Source organism: Saccopteryx leptura, chromosome 3 (assembly GCF_036850995.1).
Source record: "Saccopteryx leptura isolate mSacLep1 chromosome 3, mSacLep1_pri_phased_curated, whole genome shotgun sequence".
Lineage (NCBI taxonomy): Eukaryota > Metazoa > Chordata > Mammalia > Chiroptera > Emballonuridae > Saccopteryx > Saccopteryx leptura.
In genome coordinates this window covers 171,870,814-171,894,056 of record NC_089505.1, presented here as the reverse complement: position 1 = coordinate 171,894,056, position 23,243 = coordinate 171,870,814, and the positions used below count along the sequence as shown (strand labels likewise).

Below are 23,243 nucleotides of genomic sequence, written 5' to 3'. Positions count from 1 at the left end.
TACTCCCTTTATCATTATGTAGTGGCCTTCTTTATCTCTTACTATATCCTTTGTTTTAAAGTCCAATTTGTCTGATAGAAGTATGCTACCCCAGCTTTTTTTTCATTTTCGTTTGCATGAAATGTTTTTTTCCATCCTTTTATCTTCAATCTATGTGTGTATTTTGTTCTAAGGTGTGTCTCTTGTAGACAACATATGTATGGGTCCTGTTTTCTTAACCACGCAGGTACCTTATGTCTTTTGATAGAATCATTTAATCCATTTACATTTAAGGTTATTATTGATATGTAGTTGTTTATTGCCATTTTCTTCTTTAAAGGTGTATTCCTTTTTTGCTGTATTCTTTTCCCACTTTGATCTGTTTACAACAGGCCCCTTAACATTTCCTGCAGCATTGGTTTGGTTGTAATGAACTCCTTGAGTTGCTTTTTGTCTGGGAAGCTTTTTATTTCTCCTTTGATTTTAAACAATAGCCTTGCTGGATAAAGTAGTCTTGGTTGTAGGTTCTTGTTCTGCATTACTTTGAATATTTCTTGCCATTCCCTTCTGGCCTCAAGTGTTTCTGTTGAGAAGTCGGATGTCATCCTTATGGCGGCTCCTTTGTAGGTGATAACTTTTTTTTCTCTTGCAGCTTTTAATATTTTCTCTTTATCGCTTATCTTTGGTATTTTAATTATGATGTGTCTTGGTGTGGGTTTCTTTGGGTTTCTCTTTAATGGAGTCCTCTGTGCTTCTTGGACTTGTGAGAGTTTCTCTTGCATTAATTTAGGGAAGTTTTCAGTTATGATATGATTGAACAAAGTCTCTCTCCCTTGTTCCTTTTCTTCTTCTTCAGGAACCCCTATGATGCGGATGTTATTTCTCTTCATGTTGTCAGAGCTCTCTAAGAGTTTCCTCTGACCTTTTGAGTCTCTTTTCTCTTTTCTTCTCTGCTTTCATGCCTTCATTCCAGTTGTCCTCCAACTCGCTGATTTGATCCTCAGCTCTGTCTATCCTGTTTTTAATTCCTTCCATTGTGGTCTTTATTTCTGATATTGTATTTTTCATCTCCAACTGATTCTTTTTTATACTTGCTATTTCTTTATTTAGGTGTTCATAGTGACCATCCATTGTTGTTCTAAGATCCCTAAGCATTTTTATAATCATTATTTTGAACTCCGCATCTGGAAGTTTGATTATTTCCATACCACTCAGTTCATCTCCTGAAGGTGTCACTTGTGGTTTCATTTGCATTGCACTTCTTTGTCTTCTCATTGTGTTTGGGTGTTTTATTTGTAGAGTTGGTTGAGTCTAGGCTTGGTGTTGTCTGCCTCCAGTTTTCAGTTGTGTTATTTCTAGATCTTCTTGGGTTAGTATCAGCTATTATCTGTAATCCACTTTCGGATTTGGGCAGCTTTGAAGTCTTGATTTGTTTGTTTTCTTAACACGTGATAGTCTTGTTTACTGATCTCAGCAGGGAGCTTCCTTGAAACTGTATCCAGGAATGTGATGGGTGTAACCTGAGACTCTGAAGGCCTCTTTAGCCAGCTAATCTCACTGGGGGCTGGGTGTTTTCTCAGCTTCAGTAGGGGGAGGTGTATCTCAGATCTCCATGGAGACCTGAGTTACTGCCCCTCCTCCCCACTTCTTGTTTTCAGCTGTGTCTTGTTGTGCTGATTGGAGCTGGATAGATGTCCAGAGATCTGTGATCCAGAAGCAATTCAGCTCTGTTTTGTGAAAGGTTCAGTTCCTCCCCCAGCTATGGCTGCCTCCAGCATGGATGAGTCAGCTTTTTTAGTTCATTTCCTGCATTCCTTAGCCCCTCACAGTCTGTCCTTCTCCCTGTCATTTCCACTTGGAGATAAGCTGGTCTTTTCAACACACCTTGCTCCCTGGTCGCCAGGCAAGTGGCTGTGAGCAGTAGTTTCTGCTCTTTTCCCTGTGTGAGTTCCCCTCTGGGCTCTCAGCCTCACCCCTCCCCCTCCGTTCCTGTAAGCAGAGGAGATTCAGGCGCTCCCTACCAGGATTGTTGTGGCTTCTTCTTTGCTCCTTGGTTTTTGAGAGCTGTTCTTGCAGTTCAGAGTTGGTTTTTCATGCTGATTTTTCCTAAATTGATTTGTATTCCAGTTTGGTGGTGAGAGCTGGGCGTCTGTGCATCCGTGTACTCCGCTGCCATCTTGCCTCTCTCCTTTCTCCTTCATTTTTAAATAATAACCTTGCTGGATAAAGTTGTCTGGTTGTAGGTTCTTGTGTTGCATCACTTTGAAAGTTTCTTGCTGATTCATTCTGGTCTCAAGTGTTTCTGTTCAGAATTTAGATGTCATCCTTATGAGGGCTCCTCTGTAGGTAATTAACTGCCTTGCTCTTGCAGCTTTTAGTATTCTTTCTTTGTCTATTTAACTTTGGCATTTTAATTATGATGTGTCTTGGTGTAGACCTCTTTTGGTTCCTCTTTAATGGGACTCTCTGTGCTTCTTGAACTTGTGTGACTTTTTCCTTCATCACTTTAGAAAAATGTTCAACTGATTTCTTCAAACAGGTATTCACTCTATCTCTTCTTTGTTCTCTTCTCCATCAGGAACCAATATGATGTGGATGTTATTTCTCTTCATGTTGTCACAGAGGTATCTTAGAATTTCCTCAGTCTTTTTGTGTCTCTTTTCATTTTACTGCTCTGTTTCTGTGCTTCTGTTATCTTGTCTTCTAAATTGCAGATTCCATCCTTTGCTTCATCCAGCCTGCCATTGCTTTAATCTAGTGCAGTCTTCATTTCTGATATTGTGTTTGTCATTTCTGACAGGTTCTTTTTTATGATTTCAGTGTCTTTTTTGATGCTTGCTATCTCTTTAATTAGGTACTCATTATGACCATCCATTGTTGCTCGATGATTCTTGAGCACCCTAAAATTCATTATTATAAACTTTGCTTCTAGTAGTGTCATTACTTCCATTTCATTTAGTTCTTTTTTTGGAGATTTCTCATGTTGATTCATTTGGGTTGCATATCTTTGTCCATTTTGTCTTTGTGTTAGTTAGTTCTGTTTGAAATTTTTGTGGTGTCTTTTTGAGGAAAATGGGTTCTGTGGTACTGACCTCCAGGCCACCTCTTTTCCTTGCTCTAGGAATGCTTCTTGTGGGCACTATTTTTCTTCCTGTTGTATGTGAGTATTGAATGCAGTTGGTCCTTTCATGAGTACAGTTATTCCTTCAGGCTGGATGGCTCTAACGGTCAACCTTGATCATGTGTATTACACACTGCTACGTCTGTCTTATTGGGTGTATTTATTCTCCACAGTGTCTGTAATCTGCTAGACTCCTTCTTTGGGTGTGTTGCTTGTGTAGGCAGCTGAGTCTAGGGGTGGTGCTGCCACTCAGTTCCATTTGTGTTGGTTCTTAGTCTTCTGTGTTGGCATCAGATATCAGCCATTGTTTTTGTAACTTGCTGAGGGCTACCTATCTGCAGCTACTGCTATGTTTGCTGTTTGTGTCCGTGTTTTCAATGCCTGTGTAGTGTGGGAGGGGCCAATCAGTATATAAAGAACAGCTTTTTCCTCCTGTTTAGATATGACAGAAGCTCCATTAAACCAAAAGCCATGTAACATTAACCTCCACTTTCAGTTGCTTCACCTCGTCTTGCAGCTGCCTAGTCTTTCCGCAAAGTCTTCTGTAGAAAGACTGTAATGTGGGCACAGACCGGCCTCATCCAACCATCTTCTCTACAGGTTGCAAGCTTGTTGGTTTAAAGCAGCTATGGTTGGGAATACAATGTTAGTGGGGCCCTCTACTTCAGCGTTTTTTTGGTCAGCAGCTCAGTATGGAGAATGTGGCCTCTACTATAGAGCTTAATATCTCAGCCACTGCTGGATACTCAAATTTTATTTCTCCCCAACAAAGTGAGCAACAGGTTCTGATAAAGTGTGGCTAACAGTTCCTCTGCAAATGTTCTTACAGCTGATGATACCCTGATCTCAGGGAGGAAGACTGAGAGAGTCCTCTCCTGGGGTTGACTATGCCCCTAGAAATTGGCTAAGCCCTTCTATCAGATCCAATAATAAGCTTAATGGGACCCACACATTAAATATCCATGCTCCAAGCCTGTCTTCTTTCCTTTTGTGGAATCTAGCCCAGCAGGCCAGGAGAGCCAGTAGGCAGGTCAGTTGACTGTGAAGCTCCACTGTATCTAATGCACATAAGCTGCTGTGCCAGTGCTGATCACAGAAAGCAGAACATGCTTTAACTGGGCCAGATGTTAAGGGCCTTTTTTTAGTACACACCATTAGCAAAGGTTGTTAGGTCCTAGACCACTGCTCTCTGCAGCTGGCCACTGAATGTAGCAGTGCTTGGACTCCTTAGAAGGAACCCAGCACAGACCATGGAAGACCCTGCCTGTGACTGGCCCTCAGCAACCTTTTTGGAGCTACAAGCAATCCAGAGTTTGTGGCTGCCTCTGATCAGCTCCGGTGCACACAGAAATACCAAGCTGCATGCTATGGCTGGTCTGCCCTCACTGGTCCTAGGGGAAGGTCCACTTAAAAAGACATGGTTCCCTGAGTCCCACCTCTTACATCCTCTGTCTCCTGGCTGATTGTTGGGATTGGCCACTGAAAAAAACTTTTGGTAGATTCTAGAGCCTGTGGCAATTCAGGGATTAGGAAGAGTGGTGGATGTGGCTCCACCCCTTGGCCCCAGGTGTCAGTCAGTCCAGACGTTTTTTACAGACCTCAGTAGGGTGTGGCCCCTGGAGTTGAGTGGGTGTGGTTTCTTAGACCCGGAGATATGGTCTGCTTACATTCTGGACAGCTTCCATTGAGTCTACCCTGTGGCAGAAGAACCAGTCTTAGACTCAGACCAGGTGGGGGAAAGCTCAGGCCTCAACACTAGAAAACTGAGTCACTGATGTGCCTCTTGCTTCCTGGCTTCTCAGTGTGACCCAGTCTCCATGCTTGAGGCAGGAGTGACTCCCAAAGGTGTAGCAGTTACTTTTCTCCAGGCTGACGCTGCTTGGAGAGGACTGCTACACCCAAGAAATATGACGACTGTAATACTGGAGAATGACTCAACACAGGGGTTCTGGTGGCTGTCCCCCACAGTGTCTCTCCATGGGCCTCTAACTTTACACTCTCCTCATGTAACTCTAGTGCTCTCTACACTCCTCTTCTTGAGCCCTGGTAAATGACTGTGAATAATAGTTTCTGCCCTGGCCCTTTAAGACAGAGCTTGAATCTCCAAGAGCTTCGTCTCTTCCTTGCACACAGAAGCCCTGGCTCTTTTCACCACCAAATGCCATTTGTGCTCCTCTTCTAGGATCTGGGGCTATAGGCTGTGGCTCCAGGAAAGGGGCTGAAGACCCATACCTCATAGGGTGCCGCTCCTAGCAATGAGAGTCACTTTGGACCCTCAGCGTGCTATCTCCTGGGCGCATGGCAGCCCTTTCTGTGTCTCAGCCCTTCCTTCCAGTCTTGGTGTGGCTTCTTCTATGATCCTTGGTTATAGACTCTTCTTTGTTTAGTCCTGAGTTGTTTTTTCAAGATGATTTTCCTGGGAGGTGGCAGTTAAAACATCCGCCTACTTCATTGCCATCTTGGAATCTATATCAATATTTTCTTCATAGAGAATGAAAGAAATTTGGGGGAAACAGTACTTTTTAATTTTTAATATATTGATTTGAAATGTGATGTCTAGGACTACAACTGTCATTTTGAGAACAAGAAAGGATCTGGCCTTGAACATAAAAATGAGGTTTTCAGTGCATAGAGCAAAAAGAAAGCTGGATTACTAATGAGGCTCTTTGATCTGTACATTTCAACCTTCAGGTTTCTGAGGCTACATTATTTTTTAAAAAATTTATTTATAAGATTTAATTTAATTGGGTGATTAAGTACCTTCTAAAATGTCCTATTATAGGCCATTTTAAGTTGTCTTCTAATTTCATAGCTTAAATTATTACTTTTTGCTTGTGATAATATTATTTGTATAACTTAAAAAATCACTTTTAGACAATGACTAAATATGTTTAAAATTCTTACATAAATTATAGGAACATTACATCAGCTGAAGATTATAATTTTAAGAGAATGAGAAGAAAAGTTACAGAATGGGAGAAAATGTTTGCAAAAGAGAAATCTGATAAAGGACTATTACCCAAGATATACAAAGAATTCTTAAAACTTAACAATAAGATAACAACTAATCTAATTCCAAACTGGGCAGAAGACCCAAACAGATAGTACACCAAAAACATATATACAGAAGGCAAATAAGCATTTGAAAAGATATTATATTCTTGAAAGTTGCTTTGAGTAGATCTTAAGCATTCTCATTATACACCCCCCCCCACAAGTTAAGTGTCAATTATGTGAGGTAACAGATATAGTAATTATATTGATCTTGGTAATCCTTCCACAATGTATATAAATATAAAATTATACTAAAGAATACAATCACATTGTATTCTTTAAATATACATTTTTGTCAGAAAAGAACTATATCTAGTTTTCAGCCTCTTTTAGCCATTTTAAATGCAAAATTTCATGTGTGTCTATATTATTAAAATAATTAATACTTTCTATGCAGGTAATTATAGCTGTACAAACAGTTTAAATATTTAAAAAAATCATAATAGAAATTTTACATTTACTCATAGAAAGGCTGCCCAGGGTAACAATGTATCTTTTATCTGTCTATCCACATGCACATTTGGCTGAATTTATAGCAATTTAATATTAATATTGGTTACTTGATTCAGTGAGAAATTCTTCACATGTCTGAACAATTTTTAAAAAGAGAAAATGAATTTTGCCTAACCTATGTTGGCACAGTGGATAGAGCATTGTCTTGGAACACTGGAGACTCAGGTTTGAAACCCCGAGGTTGCCGGTTTAAGGATAGGCTCCCAGCTTGAGCGTGGGCTCATCAGCTGAGCTTAGGGCCACTGGCTTGAGCATGAGATCATCGACATGATCCCATGGTCACAAGCTTGAACTCAAAGGTTGCTGTCTTGAAGCTCAAGATCACTGGCTTGAATGCAAGGTTGCTGGCTTGAGCTAGGGGTTATTGGCTTAGCTTGAGCCCTCTGGTAAAAGCATGTATGAGAAGCAGTCAATGAACAATTAAGATGATGCAACTTCGAGTTGGTGATTCTCATCTCCATTCCTGACTCTATCTATCTCAAATAAATAAATGACTAAGTATATAAACAATAAATGGGAAAACTTACAGAAAAAAACATTAAAAAAATAAATTTTTTCTTTACAAATCAGATTGGTAGAAAATATTTTACTTGAAACATCAGGTCTGTATGTAAAATGTAACACTAAAAATTGTCCTTGTGAAAACTTGGGCAAGTATTGTGCCCTTCAAGACATGGACTAGGTGTGTGGCTTCTGGCTAACAGTGTTAGAAAATGTCACTACACAAGTGAGTATCACTGTGTTAGAACCTGGTAGAAACTATTCTTTTTAGGAAGGTATTAGATTTCCTTTCTCAGCTTAACTTTGACTCTGGAATTCCTGGTTCATGTTTATGATGAAGCTCTTAAGCTTTTAGGGGATTCTATGTTACAGGTTCTCAGCTCTTGGAGGGTTTCAATGGTGACTGCCCTTTGCTTCTTCAATTTGTCATAGCCTGCAGTGTCCTCTCAGCACCTCCACTGGTCAGCACTCTGGGTTTATGTCAGGTAGGTCCCCAGAACAGTGGCAGCAGCGTAAATCAACACCAGGTTTTCTAGGTCTATAAAAAAGGGACAATGATAACATTCTTTTTTGAAGTTGGAGAGGGAGAATATTCTACTCTAAACAGTACAAGAATTGAGATAACTATTAAATCACTGTACTATTTGATATGACATTAAATATTCAAATGTTAAACATTCAGGTAGAAGCATCAGGAGTGGTGCTGGGAAGATAAACTGTTCATGTAAGATGTTCACTCATATGCTTAAAAATATTTATTGTGTGGTTTAGTATGTGGCAGGAATGCTTCTAAACATCTGAGTCTATGATGAAGAAAATAGGCAATGTTTCTAGCCACATGGAGCTTATATACTGATGGGGGAGAAGGGCAATAAATATGAACAAATTGGTGATAAAATACTGTGAAAAGAAATAAAAATGTTGGCCACTAGATGAATCTCATTGCTTTCATTTCTTTCACTTAACAATCCACTCCAAAAGAGAGATTCTATGAGCATGATACAATATTAAAGTTGTGTTTTGGGGCCAAGTAATAGGTGCTTACTCTTTTTCTGTCTCTCCCCAACTTGGATTTCTTTTTTTCATACTAATTCACCTTTTAAGGGACTTTGGTTAAGACATGCTGAGGAGCCATCTGAGATATCTTGGTGGAGGTGGATTAGATCAGCTCCTTTCTAAATCAGATACCCTTTCCGCTCTATTTCTTGGGCAATTAATAATCTTTATTTATTTGTTTAATCTCTATATTCACCACCAGATTAGCAGCTCCTTAAGAGTGGGACTTCAACTATGTTCCTACTCCCTGGAAGAGTACCATATTTTCCCATGTATTAGACACACCCTTTTTCAAAAAATTTGGGTCTATAAACTGGGTGCATCTTATACAGTGGTTGTGACATTTTAAATGCCATAGATGGAACTGACTGAGTATGAGGTAATATATGAAGACAGTGATTTGTCATCAGACACAGATGAGGACAAGCTAATGGATAGGAGTCTTGACAGTGAGGAGGAGTTGTATTAATTTTATGATTAATAAATTTGTGTTCAATAACTTTATGTAATACTTTTTTTCTTCAAATTTCAGGCCCCCAAATTAAGGTGTGTTTTATACAAGGGAGCGTTTCATACATGGGAAAATATGGTATGTGGTAGATCCTTACCAGTATTTTATGAATGAACAATTCGTATAAACTAAGCAATTGCTGCTTTTTATGCATTGTCATCTAACTCTCCACGACTCTATATTAGAGTTAGGTTGGAGAGAAAATCTCTAAAATAAAAACCTGATAATTTTTATGAAATACTGTCTGTCAAAGAACTGCCCCTGGGTAGATGTGTGTGTGCATGCGTGTGTGTGTGTGTGTGTGTGTGTGTGTGTGTGTGTGTGTGTGTGTGTGTGTGTAGTTGAGATATTACGTGACACTCTGAGTTCTGGGCAATATTTTTTCTCTTTCTATTTGATGAAAGCTAACACACAAAATGGAAATATTCTCAGTGCTCACTGGAACTTTATAATAGGCACATGCTTTTATCATGGCTAACCATAAAGAAGTGTCTTGAACCTTCTCCTCTACAATGAGTGAAAGGAACATCAAGAAAACTGCAAGGGATTGGAATCTAAGGAGATTTACGGGTTATGATCTATCCCTAATCTCTTGGTCTTAGAATGGTTTTCAGCATTGAGATCCTTTTAATGTTTTGGTAGATTTCTACCTAAGTATTTCATTTTTTAAAAACAGCTATTGTTAAATGGTATTGTTTTTAAATTTTGTTTTCTAATTGTTCATTGCTTTTATGTAGAAATACAGTTGAAAATTGATTTTTGTGTGTCAACCTTGAATCATACAGCCTTTGTGAAATCACTTATCTGCTCCAAGAGGTGTTTTTTCCCCCCCTGTGGACACCCTGGGATTTTTCTATATGGATAATGATGGTGTCTGAGAATAAAGACAGTTTAATTTTAACTTTTCTGACCTATATGCCTTTTATTTCTTTTTCTTGCCATATTATATTAAGCTTTGCAGTAAAACAGTTAAGAACAGTGGAGAGACAAGGCAGACTTGCTTTGTTCCTGAGTTAGGGGCAGAGAATTCAGCTTTTCATCATGAAATATGTGAGGTGAAGGGATTTTTGGTAAGTTCCTTTTATCAGCTTGAAGAAGGTCACTTTTTCTCAAGTAAAGTGTCATTTTTCTAAATTCTAAGACTGCTTGAGTTATGCCATCATTAAAGAGTGTCCAGGAAAGCTCTATTTCTTAGGTGTTTAGCTTAAGACACATCTCCCTCTCTTTTTCCCTATGTTATTCCTAAGATTCTTTATTTCATTCTGAAGTTGTGCACTCTCCCGTTTGAATCCTTCCTTTAGTAACACTTCCTGTTCCTAAAAAGGGACAAATAAAGAGTGAGTAAATAAACTATAGCAGTAAGCAAATCACTAACTTTTATCTATAAGTTTTCATATTCATACATTTTGTTTGTTAATATCTTGAAATTTTTTCCCCCATTAATTTTTATTATATTTTCTCTTGAGCATCCTAGCTCTGAGATTACTTTCCCTGAACCTCTTTTCCTAAAAATACTTTTGGCTTATGCCTTTTGATATACTGATGAGCTTAAATTATAAATCTTTATTTTTTATCCCATTAATTTTATACAACCTTTGTAAGCAACTTAAAAATATGCATGCTTTCCGATGTTATTTATGCATCATTGGCTTTTTTATACACACATATAAATGGAGACACTTTTGTATACACACACAAAACATACACATAAAAGAAATAAAAAGTTCTTGAAATCAAATGATGAGTCTGAATCTTAGTACAGAATATTTGATTTAAACCTCCATGTCTTGGTGGCAAGGGTAGCAGGATATAAATAAAGAAATCAAAGTCCCAAACTGCCCATGCTGTATTCTTGCACATAACTCACTCCTTAACCTGGGAGTATGGCATAGAAAGCAGTCAGGAGGGGCAGACTGACACAGGTGTGAGAGTTAAGGAGTCTCTCTGGTCTGAAATTCCATTAGAACTAGAGTCATATACCAGGTGTCACAGAAAAAGTCATCTTGAATTCCCATAAGTGGGAAAGATGGCTCAGATGTCTTACCAAGCTGTGTGACCTTATAAAAGTTATTTAATCTTTTTCTGAACCTAAGTCATAGGTACACAGCAGTTTTGCTTCATATAATATTAAGCAAGAGATACAGATTAAACATATTTTATAATGCCTAGCAGGCAAGCTACCATTGATCAAAGAATGTAATGATAAAGGACTGGATGTGATATAAATGCAAAAATAATTTTAATAACCTGACATAAGCAGGAGCCAAGTGAGGCAATCAGACAGGGATTGAAAAGTGTATGTAGGCAAGCAAGGTCCTCCTGGGTTTCATCTTCTAACAACCACACAAAGAGATCAGGGAGAGTGGAGAGAAAATAGAAAAAGAGAAACCTCAAGGTGATATAATGAAATACCTGAAGTTTCATATTGAGAACTCTCTCTTGCTCTGCCATTAGCTGGGCCCTCTCCAACTCTATCTTCTCAGTCAATTGTCGTACGTGTTCCTGATGACTCTTTTCTTTCTCTTCCATCATCTGCTGATTCTTTGTTTGCATCTTCTCCAACATTTCTGCTGCAGCCTCTGCAGATTCAGCTTTTACACGTTGTACTTACAGGAGGAAAAGAAGAAGAAAATTCATGTGGGTGACCACGCTGCTTTTTCTTCCTTGTAAATTTACCAGTCGCTGTTGCTGCTGACTGTGTATGCCCAACTGACTTCAGCTAGTTAGAGGCATCTTTGCTCACATTGCTCTAGTTTAAGGACCCCAGGATCACCCAGCCAAATTGTTTAAACTTTTAAAAGCTATTGAAGGTATCTACTTTCTTGAGTTGCTCCTCACCTTCAATCTCCCTTTCCTTTTCTGTGAGGGTTTGGTCTGTCTGTAGAATTGCATTAGTTACAGACTCCTTGGACTTCAAGTATGTCTGGAGAATTTCTTCACTCTAGGATCCAGAGAAAGTAAATTAGTAATAAGGAATAGCTGTAAGTGCTTATTCTTATTTGCCCACCATACATTCCTCTAGGAATTGCTTTTTTTAGCCCTGCTGCATCTGGTGGTCAAGATGCCCAGTCACAGGTAGGCATATGCTTCATGTTGGCCAACCGTGGCAGCCTATGAAGCAGAATCCTTTATAGACGATTGACATAAATATAGATGGAGAGTTTCTGATCTTTGACTGAAGGCTCCAATTTTGGAGCTGTTGAGCTGTGGTCCTATGTGGGGTGAGCTTGCTGGGGAAGGAAGCCATCATGGAGAAAGCAGACCCAAGGATAAGAGGTGTGGGGAGAATGGAGGGAGGGAAGTGTGGGGTTGAGGGGAGCTACGGACAGAGAGACAGATAAATGTTGGTTACCTGTATTCCCTTCCTGGGCTCCTGAAGGTACTTTTCCTTCAGGTCTTGCATCTTCTGGATTAAGAGATAATATCCTCCTGGTTTAGAATAAATTCCTTGCTTTATATTTTCTTCTAGAGGATTGAAGATATCCTCAAGTAAAGCTGAGCAACGATCTGATGATGCTTTCACATTCTGACCACAAAACTCATCACGCTTTTTTTCTAGCTTGGCCTTTAGTGTGAAAATAAGAAGTAAAAACAACAGAGAGAAGATGTTAGCTTGACCTCAGAATGTTTGGAAAGACTTCTCAAAAAAATAAAGTCTGTGATCCCTAGAAAACATTATAGGCAACTCAGCAGGCCCACATCCTTCCTTCTGATCCTGTCTGTCTATTGACGTCCCTTTCTCCTTGGAGGTGAAGTTCCTGGCTGAAATTTCTAGCTTTTGTTAGCATTTATCCTACCCATCTGCTGGTCAGTGGGCGTGGCCTTCTGCACTCCAGGCTCATATTCAGTCTGGGCCAAGGCTAGGGTTGTGTTCTCCATGCAGAGCAGATCTCCACTGATGATGGCATTGACCTAGGTCAACTCTAGGCTCTCGAATGCTATGCCTTTCAAAATAAACTACTGCTTTTCAAATTGGGCCAATAATTTTTATGAAATATGTGGCGCAATATAAGCCTTCTCAAGATAACTAAGACTCCATATTTCTTTGTTTTTGGCTACAATGTAAATCAGTCTGATGAGCAGGCAGGTAATTTTATTACAAATTCTGATTGCAGCCTATATGCTTTTGTTTTTTTTTTGTTTTGTTTTTGTATTTTTCTGAACTGAGAAGCAGGGAGGCTGACAGACTCCCACATGCACCCGACTGGCATCCACTGGGCAAGCCCACTAGATGGCAATGCTCTGCCTATCTGGGGCATTGCTCCTTGTAACAAGAGCAATTCTAGTGCCTGTGCTGGAGGCCATGGAGCCTTGGCTGCAGGAAGGGAAGAGAGAGATATGGAGAAAGAAAAGGGGGAAGGGTGGAAAAGCAGATGGGCGCTTCCTCTGTGTGCCCTGGCTGGGCATCAAACCTGGGACTTCCACATGATGGGCCGATGCTCTACTGCTAGCCAACTGGCCAAGGCTACCTATATGCTTGTAATTAAATTACGAGAAAGAATATTAGTTTATGCATGAAAGAAAAAAAGTTTCAAAACTTTTTAATTAATCATAATAAAATTGGTTCTTTTTATTATAGTAATAAATAGTGTGGTTTTAAAATCATTTTGGAGTCTGGTAAGAATTTCTGCTCTCATAATAAATACTCATTTTTTATTAGTACTTTACTTTCTGAGTCCCTAATCAATGTAAAAGTGAAAAAAAAATACCGCTAATTCCTTTTGAAATAAATGGTCTACATCTTTGAAGGAATTCTTAATGAAGACTTCAATGGCCTCTTTCTCAATGGCCCTATGCAGGTCCAGCAGCTCCTGGAGAGTTTCTGTGGGTAGCTGCACCTTCTGGCCCATCTGCTGCTCATAGTGGGCAATGGCCTTTTGCACTGCGGCCGAGTTCTCTATCTGGGCCAAGGCCAGGACTGCGTTCTCCATGCAGGCAGCTCCCCACTGCTGATGGCTTTAACATAGGTCAGCACCATGCTCTCCAGCCCTAAAAATAGAGAACAAAAGATGATGTTTGTAGTAGCTAGGGTGAGGAAGCTGTCTATTCTGTGTCAATGTAATGATACCTTTTACCACTCATTTGCCTGAAACATCAATGTCCTCAGCATCACTTGGAAGCTTGCTAGGAATGCAACTCTCAGCCTTTACCCCAGATCCACTGAATTAGACCTTCCCTGGCAAGATCCTTGGGTAATATGAGAACATATCAAATGGTGAGAACTTCTGCAGTCCTGTGTTTATTGAGTGCATGTACTTTACCCCAAGCTCCATTAGGATAGGAAATGCACCTCTCCATTTATGTCTCCATTATCAGTGCTGGTTCATGGAAAGCATGAGAAAAATCAAGATTTGTGCAACAATTAAAAAGGGGTCCTCCATATCATTTATTATAGTAGAACACTGTTCCAAAAATATTCCTATGATGATGGATATATTCTGTACATGCTGTCCGGTGTTGCAGTCACTAGTAATGTATACATATGAGCCCTTGAAATATAACTGTGTAATTAGAATTTACAATTTTTTATTCTGAATTAATCTACATTTACTTTTAGATAGTCACACTTGTCTAAGAGCTACCATATTAGATAGTGAAGGTCCAAGGTACAAGGGCAATTTTAAGTAATATAGATTTTTATTTGACTTTCCTATCTTTTCTTGACCAAGAAACTTGACTAATAAAATCTATTAGAAATGTTGTGTCACCCAGAAGGTACCAAAATAATATTAAAGATTTGCATCTTTCAAAGCTGAAACTTGGTGGATGTTATTCCACCTTCCTTTCGTCTCAACACTGAGAGTAAAGACTGGAAAGAGTACTCACGAGGTCCATTGACCTCGATGCCTCCTGGAAGAGTTTTAATTTTGGAATTGTTAAAGATGTAGGAACAGAAGACTGTAGCTTGTAGCACAAATTCAGAGTCTAGCTCATATCCGGGAGTGTCTCCAGCTGGTCTAGCTTCTTCCGGTGAGTGGGCCGATCAAAAATAAAGCATTTTTTATTTGGAAAGAATTTCTGGATACAGAGTCGAGGTAGATTAAAATTTGTATCTTTTTGACTGGTACCTGGGGAAAAATTAAAAAAAAAACTTAGCTTAATATAGGGGTTTATAAACCTTTTCTGTTAAGAGCCTATGAGTCAATATATTAGGCTTTACAGGTCAGGTAGTCTCTTTTCCAAGCATTCTATTCTGCGATTATAGCATGAAATCAGCCACAGACTATCTGTAAATGAATGAGCACAGCACTAGTTCAGTAAAACTCAGTTATAAGACATCTTGCAGGCTGGAAAGTTCCCTGAGAATGAAACATAATCCTGATCCAAATATGTTCTGACTTTTAGGGTGACAATCAAAATGATTATAAGATACCTTTTACCACTCATTTATACTTAGTTATAAGACATCTTGTGTTGGCCATCATTTGTCTGTGGATCATAGTTTGACAACCCTTGGACTAATGCACTGTTTATTCTATTTTCTTCATTAAGTGCCCATTCTACTCCAGTATTTGTCTAATTACAGCATCATATCCCCTGGGGAAGGAGCTAAATTTAATCTGGTCATAGCACAAGGAAAAGTAGAAGAAAAAGAAACTTGTTTTTAGAACAGGGGAGAAGATAATTCAAAATAAAATGTATTAATTCAGAGAGTAAACAAGCAATAATTTTTAATAATAGCCAGCTGAGAAAAAGTAGAAAAGTATAAATATTAAAAAACAACTATATAGAGGCCCTGGCCGGTTGGCTCAGCGGTAGAGCGTCGGCCTAGCGTGCGGAGGACCCAGGTTCGATTCCCGGCCAGGGCACACAGGAGAAGCGCCCGTTTGCTTCTCCACCCCTCCGCCGCACTTTCCTCTCTGTCTCTCTCTTCCCCTCCCGCAGCCGGGGCTCCATTGGAGCAAAGATGGCCCGGGCGCTGGGGATGGCTCTGTGGCCTCTGCCTCAGGCGCTAGAGTGGCTCTGGTCGCAATATGGCGATGCCCAGGATGGGCAGAGCATCGCCCCCTGGTGGGCAGAGCGTCGCCCCTGGTGGGCGTGCTGGGTGGATCCCGGTCGGGCGCATGCGGGAGTCTGTCTGACTGTCTCTCCCCGTTTCCAGCTTCAGAAAAATGAAAAAAAAAAAACACAAAAAAACAAAACAAAACAAAAAAAAAACAACTATATAGATAAAAATAAAATTTCTACTATCTCTTCATTCCCAATGATCACTTCTCAATCCCCTTTACCTGGCCTAAGTTTGAGTGAATTCTGCAGGTACTCATCTGCTGAGATAGGTTGTCCATCTGCTTCCAAGTCCAGAGAAAAATCCCTCAGTGTCCACACAAAATCTGGAAAGAAGCTCACAAATTCAGCTGAATCCTCTACCTCATTTCCAACAGGTGAGGAAGTTGCCCTTATTCGATCTGTCAGCTCTGTCACATAGCTGAGTAACAAACTAAGGAAACGTGGTGTAAAAGAACGTTGGCCCTCATTCCATATTAGTCTCACATATTTAAAACCTTTATTTTGCCTTTGTTTCTAACTGCAGTGTCAATTCTTCAATAGGTACATAAGATCTTTCTCCAGCCTTGAATTATTTTTTACACTTTCTCTTTTGTGCTTGTTTCACCAGGACTCATACTCAGGCAGCTCTCCCCTCTGATTCTGATGCTCTTCTGGACCACAAAAAGGATACTGCAGTTGGTCCATGGCCTGCTGGTTGATGGTCCCCATGCTGTTGTACACAAAAGTGCTGCTCAGCAGAATTGCCAGAGCAAAGATCCAGGAGTCATTTTGATTGTCACCCTAAAAGTCAGAACATACTGAATCAGGATTATGTTTCATTCTCAGGGTACTTTCCAGGTCACCAGTAGTGAAAGGATGCTTATTTAATCTGGGTGGTGTTTTCTCTTTAGATTTATAACCTTTAATAGAAAACCAAATCTAAATGAAAAGGATTGTTAGTAGGACTTGGACTTTGAACAGTTTTCTGATGAGTATTTTGATTTACACTGATTTTTACTAGGTCCTCTTGTATTCATTGGCAGATCATTGCAAAACAAATTGTCAAGGTTGGTGGGTGTTCTAAGAGTTAAATATAATTTTAATTTAATATTCTCTATGTTTTTTTCAGCAAAATGGACCTATATAAAATAATAATATTGATAGCTATTTTATTGAGCAGTTATTATGTCACCGTACACTTTCCATTCTTATTAAATATTCAGAACAATTCTATGAGGGAAATATCAATTGTTTATGTCTGTTTTACATATCAGAAAGTGGTGGTTAAAAGAAGTGAAATAATTTGCTAAGGCCATTGTGTTAATGACAGTTTAAATGTAAACACCAGTGTTGGACTTCTGAACATAAATAATTAACTAAAGTTCTCTGCAGGATAAGAGTCATGACATGGATTTTGTTCGTATTGCCTTTATGCATCTTCTTAATTGGCTCATAGCCTGTTGTTAATAACTAGAAAACTATCTATTGACCACTGTGCTTTTCTTCTATGATTCTGCATTATGAATATTTTCTTGACTCCTGATTGCAAAACTTGATCTCGAAGCGTTTTAACAGAAATGAACAGAATATGATGTTTCAGTGCAAGCTCTTATTTGAAAAAAATTATATAGTGTATAGAATATACAGAGATGAGGGGGTTGTCCCCAAATTGAATCTTCAATACTTACCTTCTCTACATCCCCGAGGCCCTCAGTGTCAAGCAGAACTAGGGTGAGGCTTAGCTTCTCAGGATGAGGCACACACCACATCCAGATTCCCTTGGTGTGAGACTGCACAGTGGAGCCCAGAGAGAAGCCTGCAGGGGCAGTGGAGATGAGGGAGTGGAGTTTTAATAGCACATGTGTCTGGAAATTCAGAGAAAAGTTAACATATAATCAAGGTAAGGAGAGAGAACCAAAATTACAACTGTTAATCTTAATCTTAATGAGAGAAACAGGGAAAATTGAATATCCAATACATGAAAATATTTGATACCTTTTTAGATAAAAACAGTCAACAAACTGAAACTAGAAGTAAACTTATCTCAACCTAATAGAAACCATGTATGAAAAACCTTCGACCAACATCACGCTCAATGGTAAAAGACAGAAAACTTTCCTTCTATTCAAGTTAACGAAAGTAATTCAAAGATCTACATGTCATTAGGAAAATACAAATTGAAAGTACAATCAGATACTATTTCACATCCATTAGGATGACCATGATAAAAAAATTACAACAACGGGTGTTGGTGAGAATGTGGAAAATTTAGAATCCTATGAATTTCTGGGAGAAATCTAAAATGTAACAGTTACTGTGGAAGCCAAAATGGTGGTTTCTTTAAAAAAAATTAATCATAGATTTCTAAGGAAGGAAGAAAAATTTGATGCTTTTAAAAGGGAAAATTAAGGCAAAGTGGGAAGAGACAGTGAGTTGATTCTTTTAGATCACTGTGAAGAGCATAAATGTGACCGAAAGCATTCAATATTCCTTCCCTTCTCTGTTTTCCCTCCTTGTATCACCGTACTCAGTGCTGGGAGTGTGAGTAGACACAAGGTCTCAGCAGAGCTTTGCTGGTGTCACTCACCCTTTTTCTTCCCAGCTAGCTTGTTCATCAGGTAGGATTTGCCTGTACGGTAGAGACCCATGATGGCCACCACGACAAGAGGCTCTGTGATGGCAGACAGGATCTTCAGAGCTTCCTGATTAACTGCCAGTTGCCCTTCAGTGTTCTCAATGAAGCACACTGGGGCTGGCATGTGGCTCTCTGAGGCCATGTCCAGGGTGTCACCTTATCTGTAAGCCTGAAGATGGGATGAATTAAAATTTTCATACTAAGTAGATCAAGAACTTTCACAAGGTTATTTTGCATTTAGAGGTTGGAGTTATAACATTCCCCAACATGGACAAGAGTTTAGTGTCAACAGTGAGATAGACGAGCGGAAGATCTGCATCATTTCAGAAAGCTACAGAAGTGTAATCAAAGTAATCCATTCAAAAATAGGTATCACAGTGACTTGTCAACATTTAACCACAATCATGAATAAGAATTTTAATGTACCATGGAAAACTTTCTTTTTTGGTTTCTCCTTAAAATTTATACACTAGATGTAAATGTAAAACAGAATAGGGTTTAGAGGGTATTTTACATGCTGGTTATATGTAAGAAATTCAATATTGATATTTTATTCATTAATTCTATTATGAATAAAGACTGGTAAATAAATGCTTAATTATTTGATGTATGCTCTTTGGACAATTTTCACAGATTTTCAATGTGTTTTTTTTTTAATACTAGTTGTACTTATATTGCTGAATAAAGGTTCACTGAACTCTTTGCCATTTTGGAATGTGAAGCCAATATCACTTACATTTGCAAATTATATAAAATTCATAATCCTATGAAACACAGAAGTAGGGACCCTTCCAAAGCCTTGGTACGGGCTGTGTAAGCAAGGGGCCCCGACTCTCCAACTTCATTAGCTTCACAATAAATTTGCCTCCAGTTAAGTGAGAGTATAGCCACACAGCTGCCCAAACTGAATGTTGCTGAAAACATGTTTGTGTGTATATGTGTATGTGTAAGGGAACAAAAGATTATGAAATGTGGATTAAAAGATCAGGAGAGCTGGAAAGGTGGGTTGTTCAATGAAAATATATTTCCAGCTGTATATTTCTAGGTTTTCTGTTTTGTTCTGTTTATCCACACGGTAGAGGAGAAGGAAAAGCAGGAAGAGGAGAGAAAGGTGAGAGGGGAGGGAGAGAAGGAGGTAGACAGGGAGGGGAGAAGGATGGAGAGAGAAAGGGGGAGGAAGAGCTGAAAGGAGAGAGAGAGAGAGAGAGAGAGAGAGAGAGAGAGAACTGTCAGACAAGGCGGTGATGAGCCAAGGAATTCAGAGCACAGTTTCCAGAAAGCAAGACCAAAGAAAGCCGCATGAGAGCACAGAGAAATCAGGTGAAGAAAATGTTGGTGTTAGTGATGTGCCACACGAATTCTTCAAAGAGAAAACTTTTTAGTAAAGCAGTGGGGCCAAATTCTGCCTGTAGTGGTGAGAAGGGAGTTGGCACTAAAAAATTGGATCTAGTGAACCTGAGCTATTTTTATTTTATTTTCCTTTAAATTTTTTTTTTGGTTTTCAATTACAGTTGTTATTCAGTATTATATTAGTTTCACGTGTACTCCATAGTGGTTAGACATTTATATAACTTAAGAAGTGAGCCCCCCCACCCCATAGGTCTAGTACCCACATGACAGCTGCATAATTATTTCAATATATTGACTATATTTTTTACTGTAGTCTACACCCCTGTGGTTGTTCTGTAATTGCCAATTTGTACTTAATCCCTCTCCTTTTCACCCAGCCCCCAACGTTTCTCCTATCTGGCAACCAGAACCTGGGTTACATCTAAATGAAGAAATCTAATTTGAAACAAAGTTCATATGTTTGATTAAAACGTATTGTATGTTCCTAAATCTTCTTTTACTCTGGGTTTCAAGTTTTTCTTTCTTGTCCTTAACAGTGCTGGTGTTGTAAAGTAACGTTCTACCAGGTTTACGCAGAGACACCAAGTCCAAATGAATTTTAAGGCGTTTTATTAAAAGGAGGAGATTTAAGAATGTGCTGGCTGCATATGACTAACATGGGGCATAGCTGACCCAAATCAAGGCTCCCTGCACAGTCCCTGAGGCAGTTTATATACCCTTGATCACACACAGGTCAGCGGGAGAAGGAGGAGGGGAAGGGACACAATTCATTAGCAAGCTTATAACACTCGTCTATAAGATTTATAAAAAAACATTTCTACCTATTAAAACTTATAAGGTAACACCATAGCGAAAGATGTTGCTTTTCATATTAAAAAACATTTCCTAATCTTTCAGCGTTTATTTGCTATTTATTTGTCTAGAGGTATATACATTAACTATAAGCCTTTGAGAGAGGGAGGGGGAGCCGACCCGGTGCCTGGGGATAAGCGTTTGTAAATGGCCCATTAAAGAAAGAAAGAGAGGGAAAGGAAAATGGCTTGCCTTATCTCTCCCTAGCCTCCCCACACCTGGATAGGTGTTTACCCTAACCAGGGGTGAGGGAAGGGGGACTCTAAATCTTCCTAGCACAAAATCTCTTTACAATACAATGCCGTTGTCTATCCTGAGTTGGTGCAAATCACACACAAGTATAAAAATCATATTTACAAAATCTCTGTATGCTTAGCTCAAATTAAAAAAATGCCCTTTAAGCTTCTTAGTAAAAGGGAGTTTCCTACACAGTATGTTTCTGCAAGCTAGGAAACTTCCACATTTCTTTTTTTTATTCTTTACAGGAAGGAGGAGACAAGAAACCTATTTTCCCTAAAATATTAATATTAATTTTTTATTCTTTGGTACCTTACCACACTAGGTGGCTGCATCTCATTTACTATGCTTTCTTTCTCAGGAAAATGACATATCTATAGCCCTTTCAGTGTCTTAGCTACAGTCAGATCAGAACTAAGCAAGTTCCATTAAAGATAATGGTAAAAAGACAATGGTAATTTAACTGTGTTCACAGCTAACACAGGACATGTTGGCAGAGAAAAAGACAATCCAATGAATGCATTTCAAACTCTTAGTTTAGCCCAATATCTGCTGGTGACTAATTCCACACAAGCACAGCAGGAATACTCTGCCACCTGATAGTGTCAGGATTTCACCCAACCTCCTGTCACACCCTGGGCTCAGTCTTCACACTGGTCACTTTTTAGAAAACAAACTGACCTTGTAAATCCTTCCTACCCCTGCCCCAACTTTATCCTGGGCTCCATTTTTCAGAGTATAGATCGTTTAGAGGTAGAGAGAAAGTTGCTTTGATGAGAAAATAAAGTTCCTACCTGTTTTTTCTCTTCAGTTGAAGTTGAAGTGGTGTTTGTTACTTCTCTTTCACCAGATGATTGGACTTTTATTCGCCTGGACGATGTTGTGGGGCTTTCCAAATTCTAAAGATCATTTAATTAGAAATAAAGCATTTAGAGTAATGTGAAACAGAAAGCACTGAGTACAAAGCAGTAACAGCAACTATGAAAGGAATTTTTGAGAGTGGTGCCAATGGGAGGGAACATGGGTTTCACATGATTTCACAACCAGTTCAGTTTGACAAAAGCTCCACTCCTGGTGAGCATAGCCAACAAGATGAAGCTCCCTCTTACCCCATCTTTCAAGCAGGGTGAGGTTTCTCACTGGGAGGGGCAGGCCACCAGAATTTCTCAACCCCTCCAACACTGAGTTGCAGAAACTGAACTCCTGGTTTGTGTGACCAGAAGCTGGGGGCAACTAACTTTACCAATTCCTCATTCTTAGAGTGAAGGTTTTAGCCCACACATAGTGGGCTGAGATTGGCTGGCTTGAGCACCCCACTCTGGCTCACTAGTAGGACGGGTTTCCAAGCTGGGAGAGGTAATTGGAGAAGACCAGAGGCCAGCACCCCTGCCCAGAAGAGAGAGCAGTGGCTCAGAGCTATTTGCCCAGAGAGAGAGAGGCTGTCCATAAACAGAGATCTCTGAAGCTCTCCTCAAAAGAACTGATTTTATTTGAAACAGAGTGTGGGGACTTGAAGACACTTGATTGCTAGCAGATTAACTTTACAAAAAATACAAAAGGAATTTTCCCAGCAGGAAGCAAGAGATCCCAGATGGTAATACAAATCCATATAGAAAACAAATAGTATCAGTAAGGGGGAATTATGTAATCATACAAGACAGTATGCATGCAGATTTTTTTCTTCTTTTAACTGATTTAAAAAGCGATTGCATACAACAGTATATATATATTTGTAGTGTAGGTCTTATAATATATAGAAATGTAACAATAACAGAATAAAGAAGGTAGGGGGACGCCAACACTACTAAAATAAAGATATGACACCTCATGTTAACTTGAACTCACAGTAATAAAGACAACCAGAAATTGTAAATAAGAAAGTTAATATAGCAAGCCCTAGAAATATATTTTCTCTTTCACGTTCTTAAAAGGCATAATATTTTACAGATGAATAATGTAAGAATGAGACGGCACTCAAACACCAGGTGTGCAAGCTTTATTAGAGGAGTAAGACCTGCCGGGCACTTCTCCGAAAGAAGGGCACCAGAACAAGCTAGGGGGACGAATTTATAGGGTAAAGGGAGAATTTTGAGTATGTGGGCGTTGAATCAAAAGTCCTGTTATGTCTGGAATGCTTCTCCTAGGGGTGGCTTGCCAGCTTCTTGGAATTCCTCTGCCTCAGGGGCGATAGTCCAGTAAGGGTGAGGTCCGACAGATAAGCAGAACATCAAGAGGGCAGTTTGGAATTCACATATTCATCATTTCTCAACTCTGTGGTTATATATAAAAGAAAAGCAGTTATTAATTTTATAATATACAGTGAGGGGTGATGAGGAGAAAGAGGAGAATAATTGAAAAATTATTGCTTCTTCTGGAGAGAACTCAAGAACAGAACCTTGCCAAGCCAAGTCCCCCATCCAGTTAAGGAGGTTATCAATTTCCATGCT

General features: G+C 39.3%; 1 protein-coding gene across 1 annotated transcript; it reads right to left on the bottom strand.

Moving 5' to 3' along the window:
* Positions 1–5,661: 5,661 nt before the first annotated feature.
* LOC136400347 (guanylate-binding protein 1-like) lies at positions 5,662–21,781 on the bottom strand. Its single transcript, XM_066376857.1, is given in 13 exon segments — positions 5,662–10,051; positions 11,148–11,341; positions 11,574–11,676; positions 12,088–12,300; positions 13,445–13,671; positions 13,674–13,724; positions 14,562–14,669; positions 14,672–14,803; positions 15,965–16,161; positions 16,414–16,523; positions 17,411–17,538; positions 18,310–18,526; positions 21,591–21,781. Coding segments are annotated over 12 exon segments (1,770 nt in total). The 5' UTR covers positions 18,500–18,526; positions 21,591–21,781; the 3' UTR covers positions 5,662–9,934.
* Positions 21,782–23,243: the final 1,462 nt, after the last annotated feature.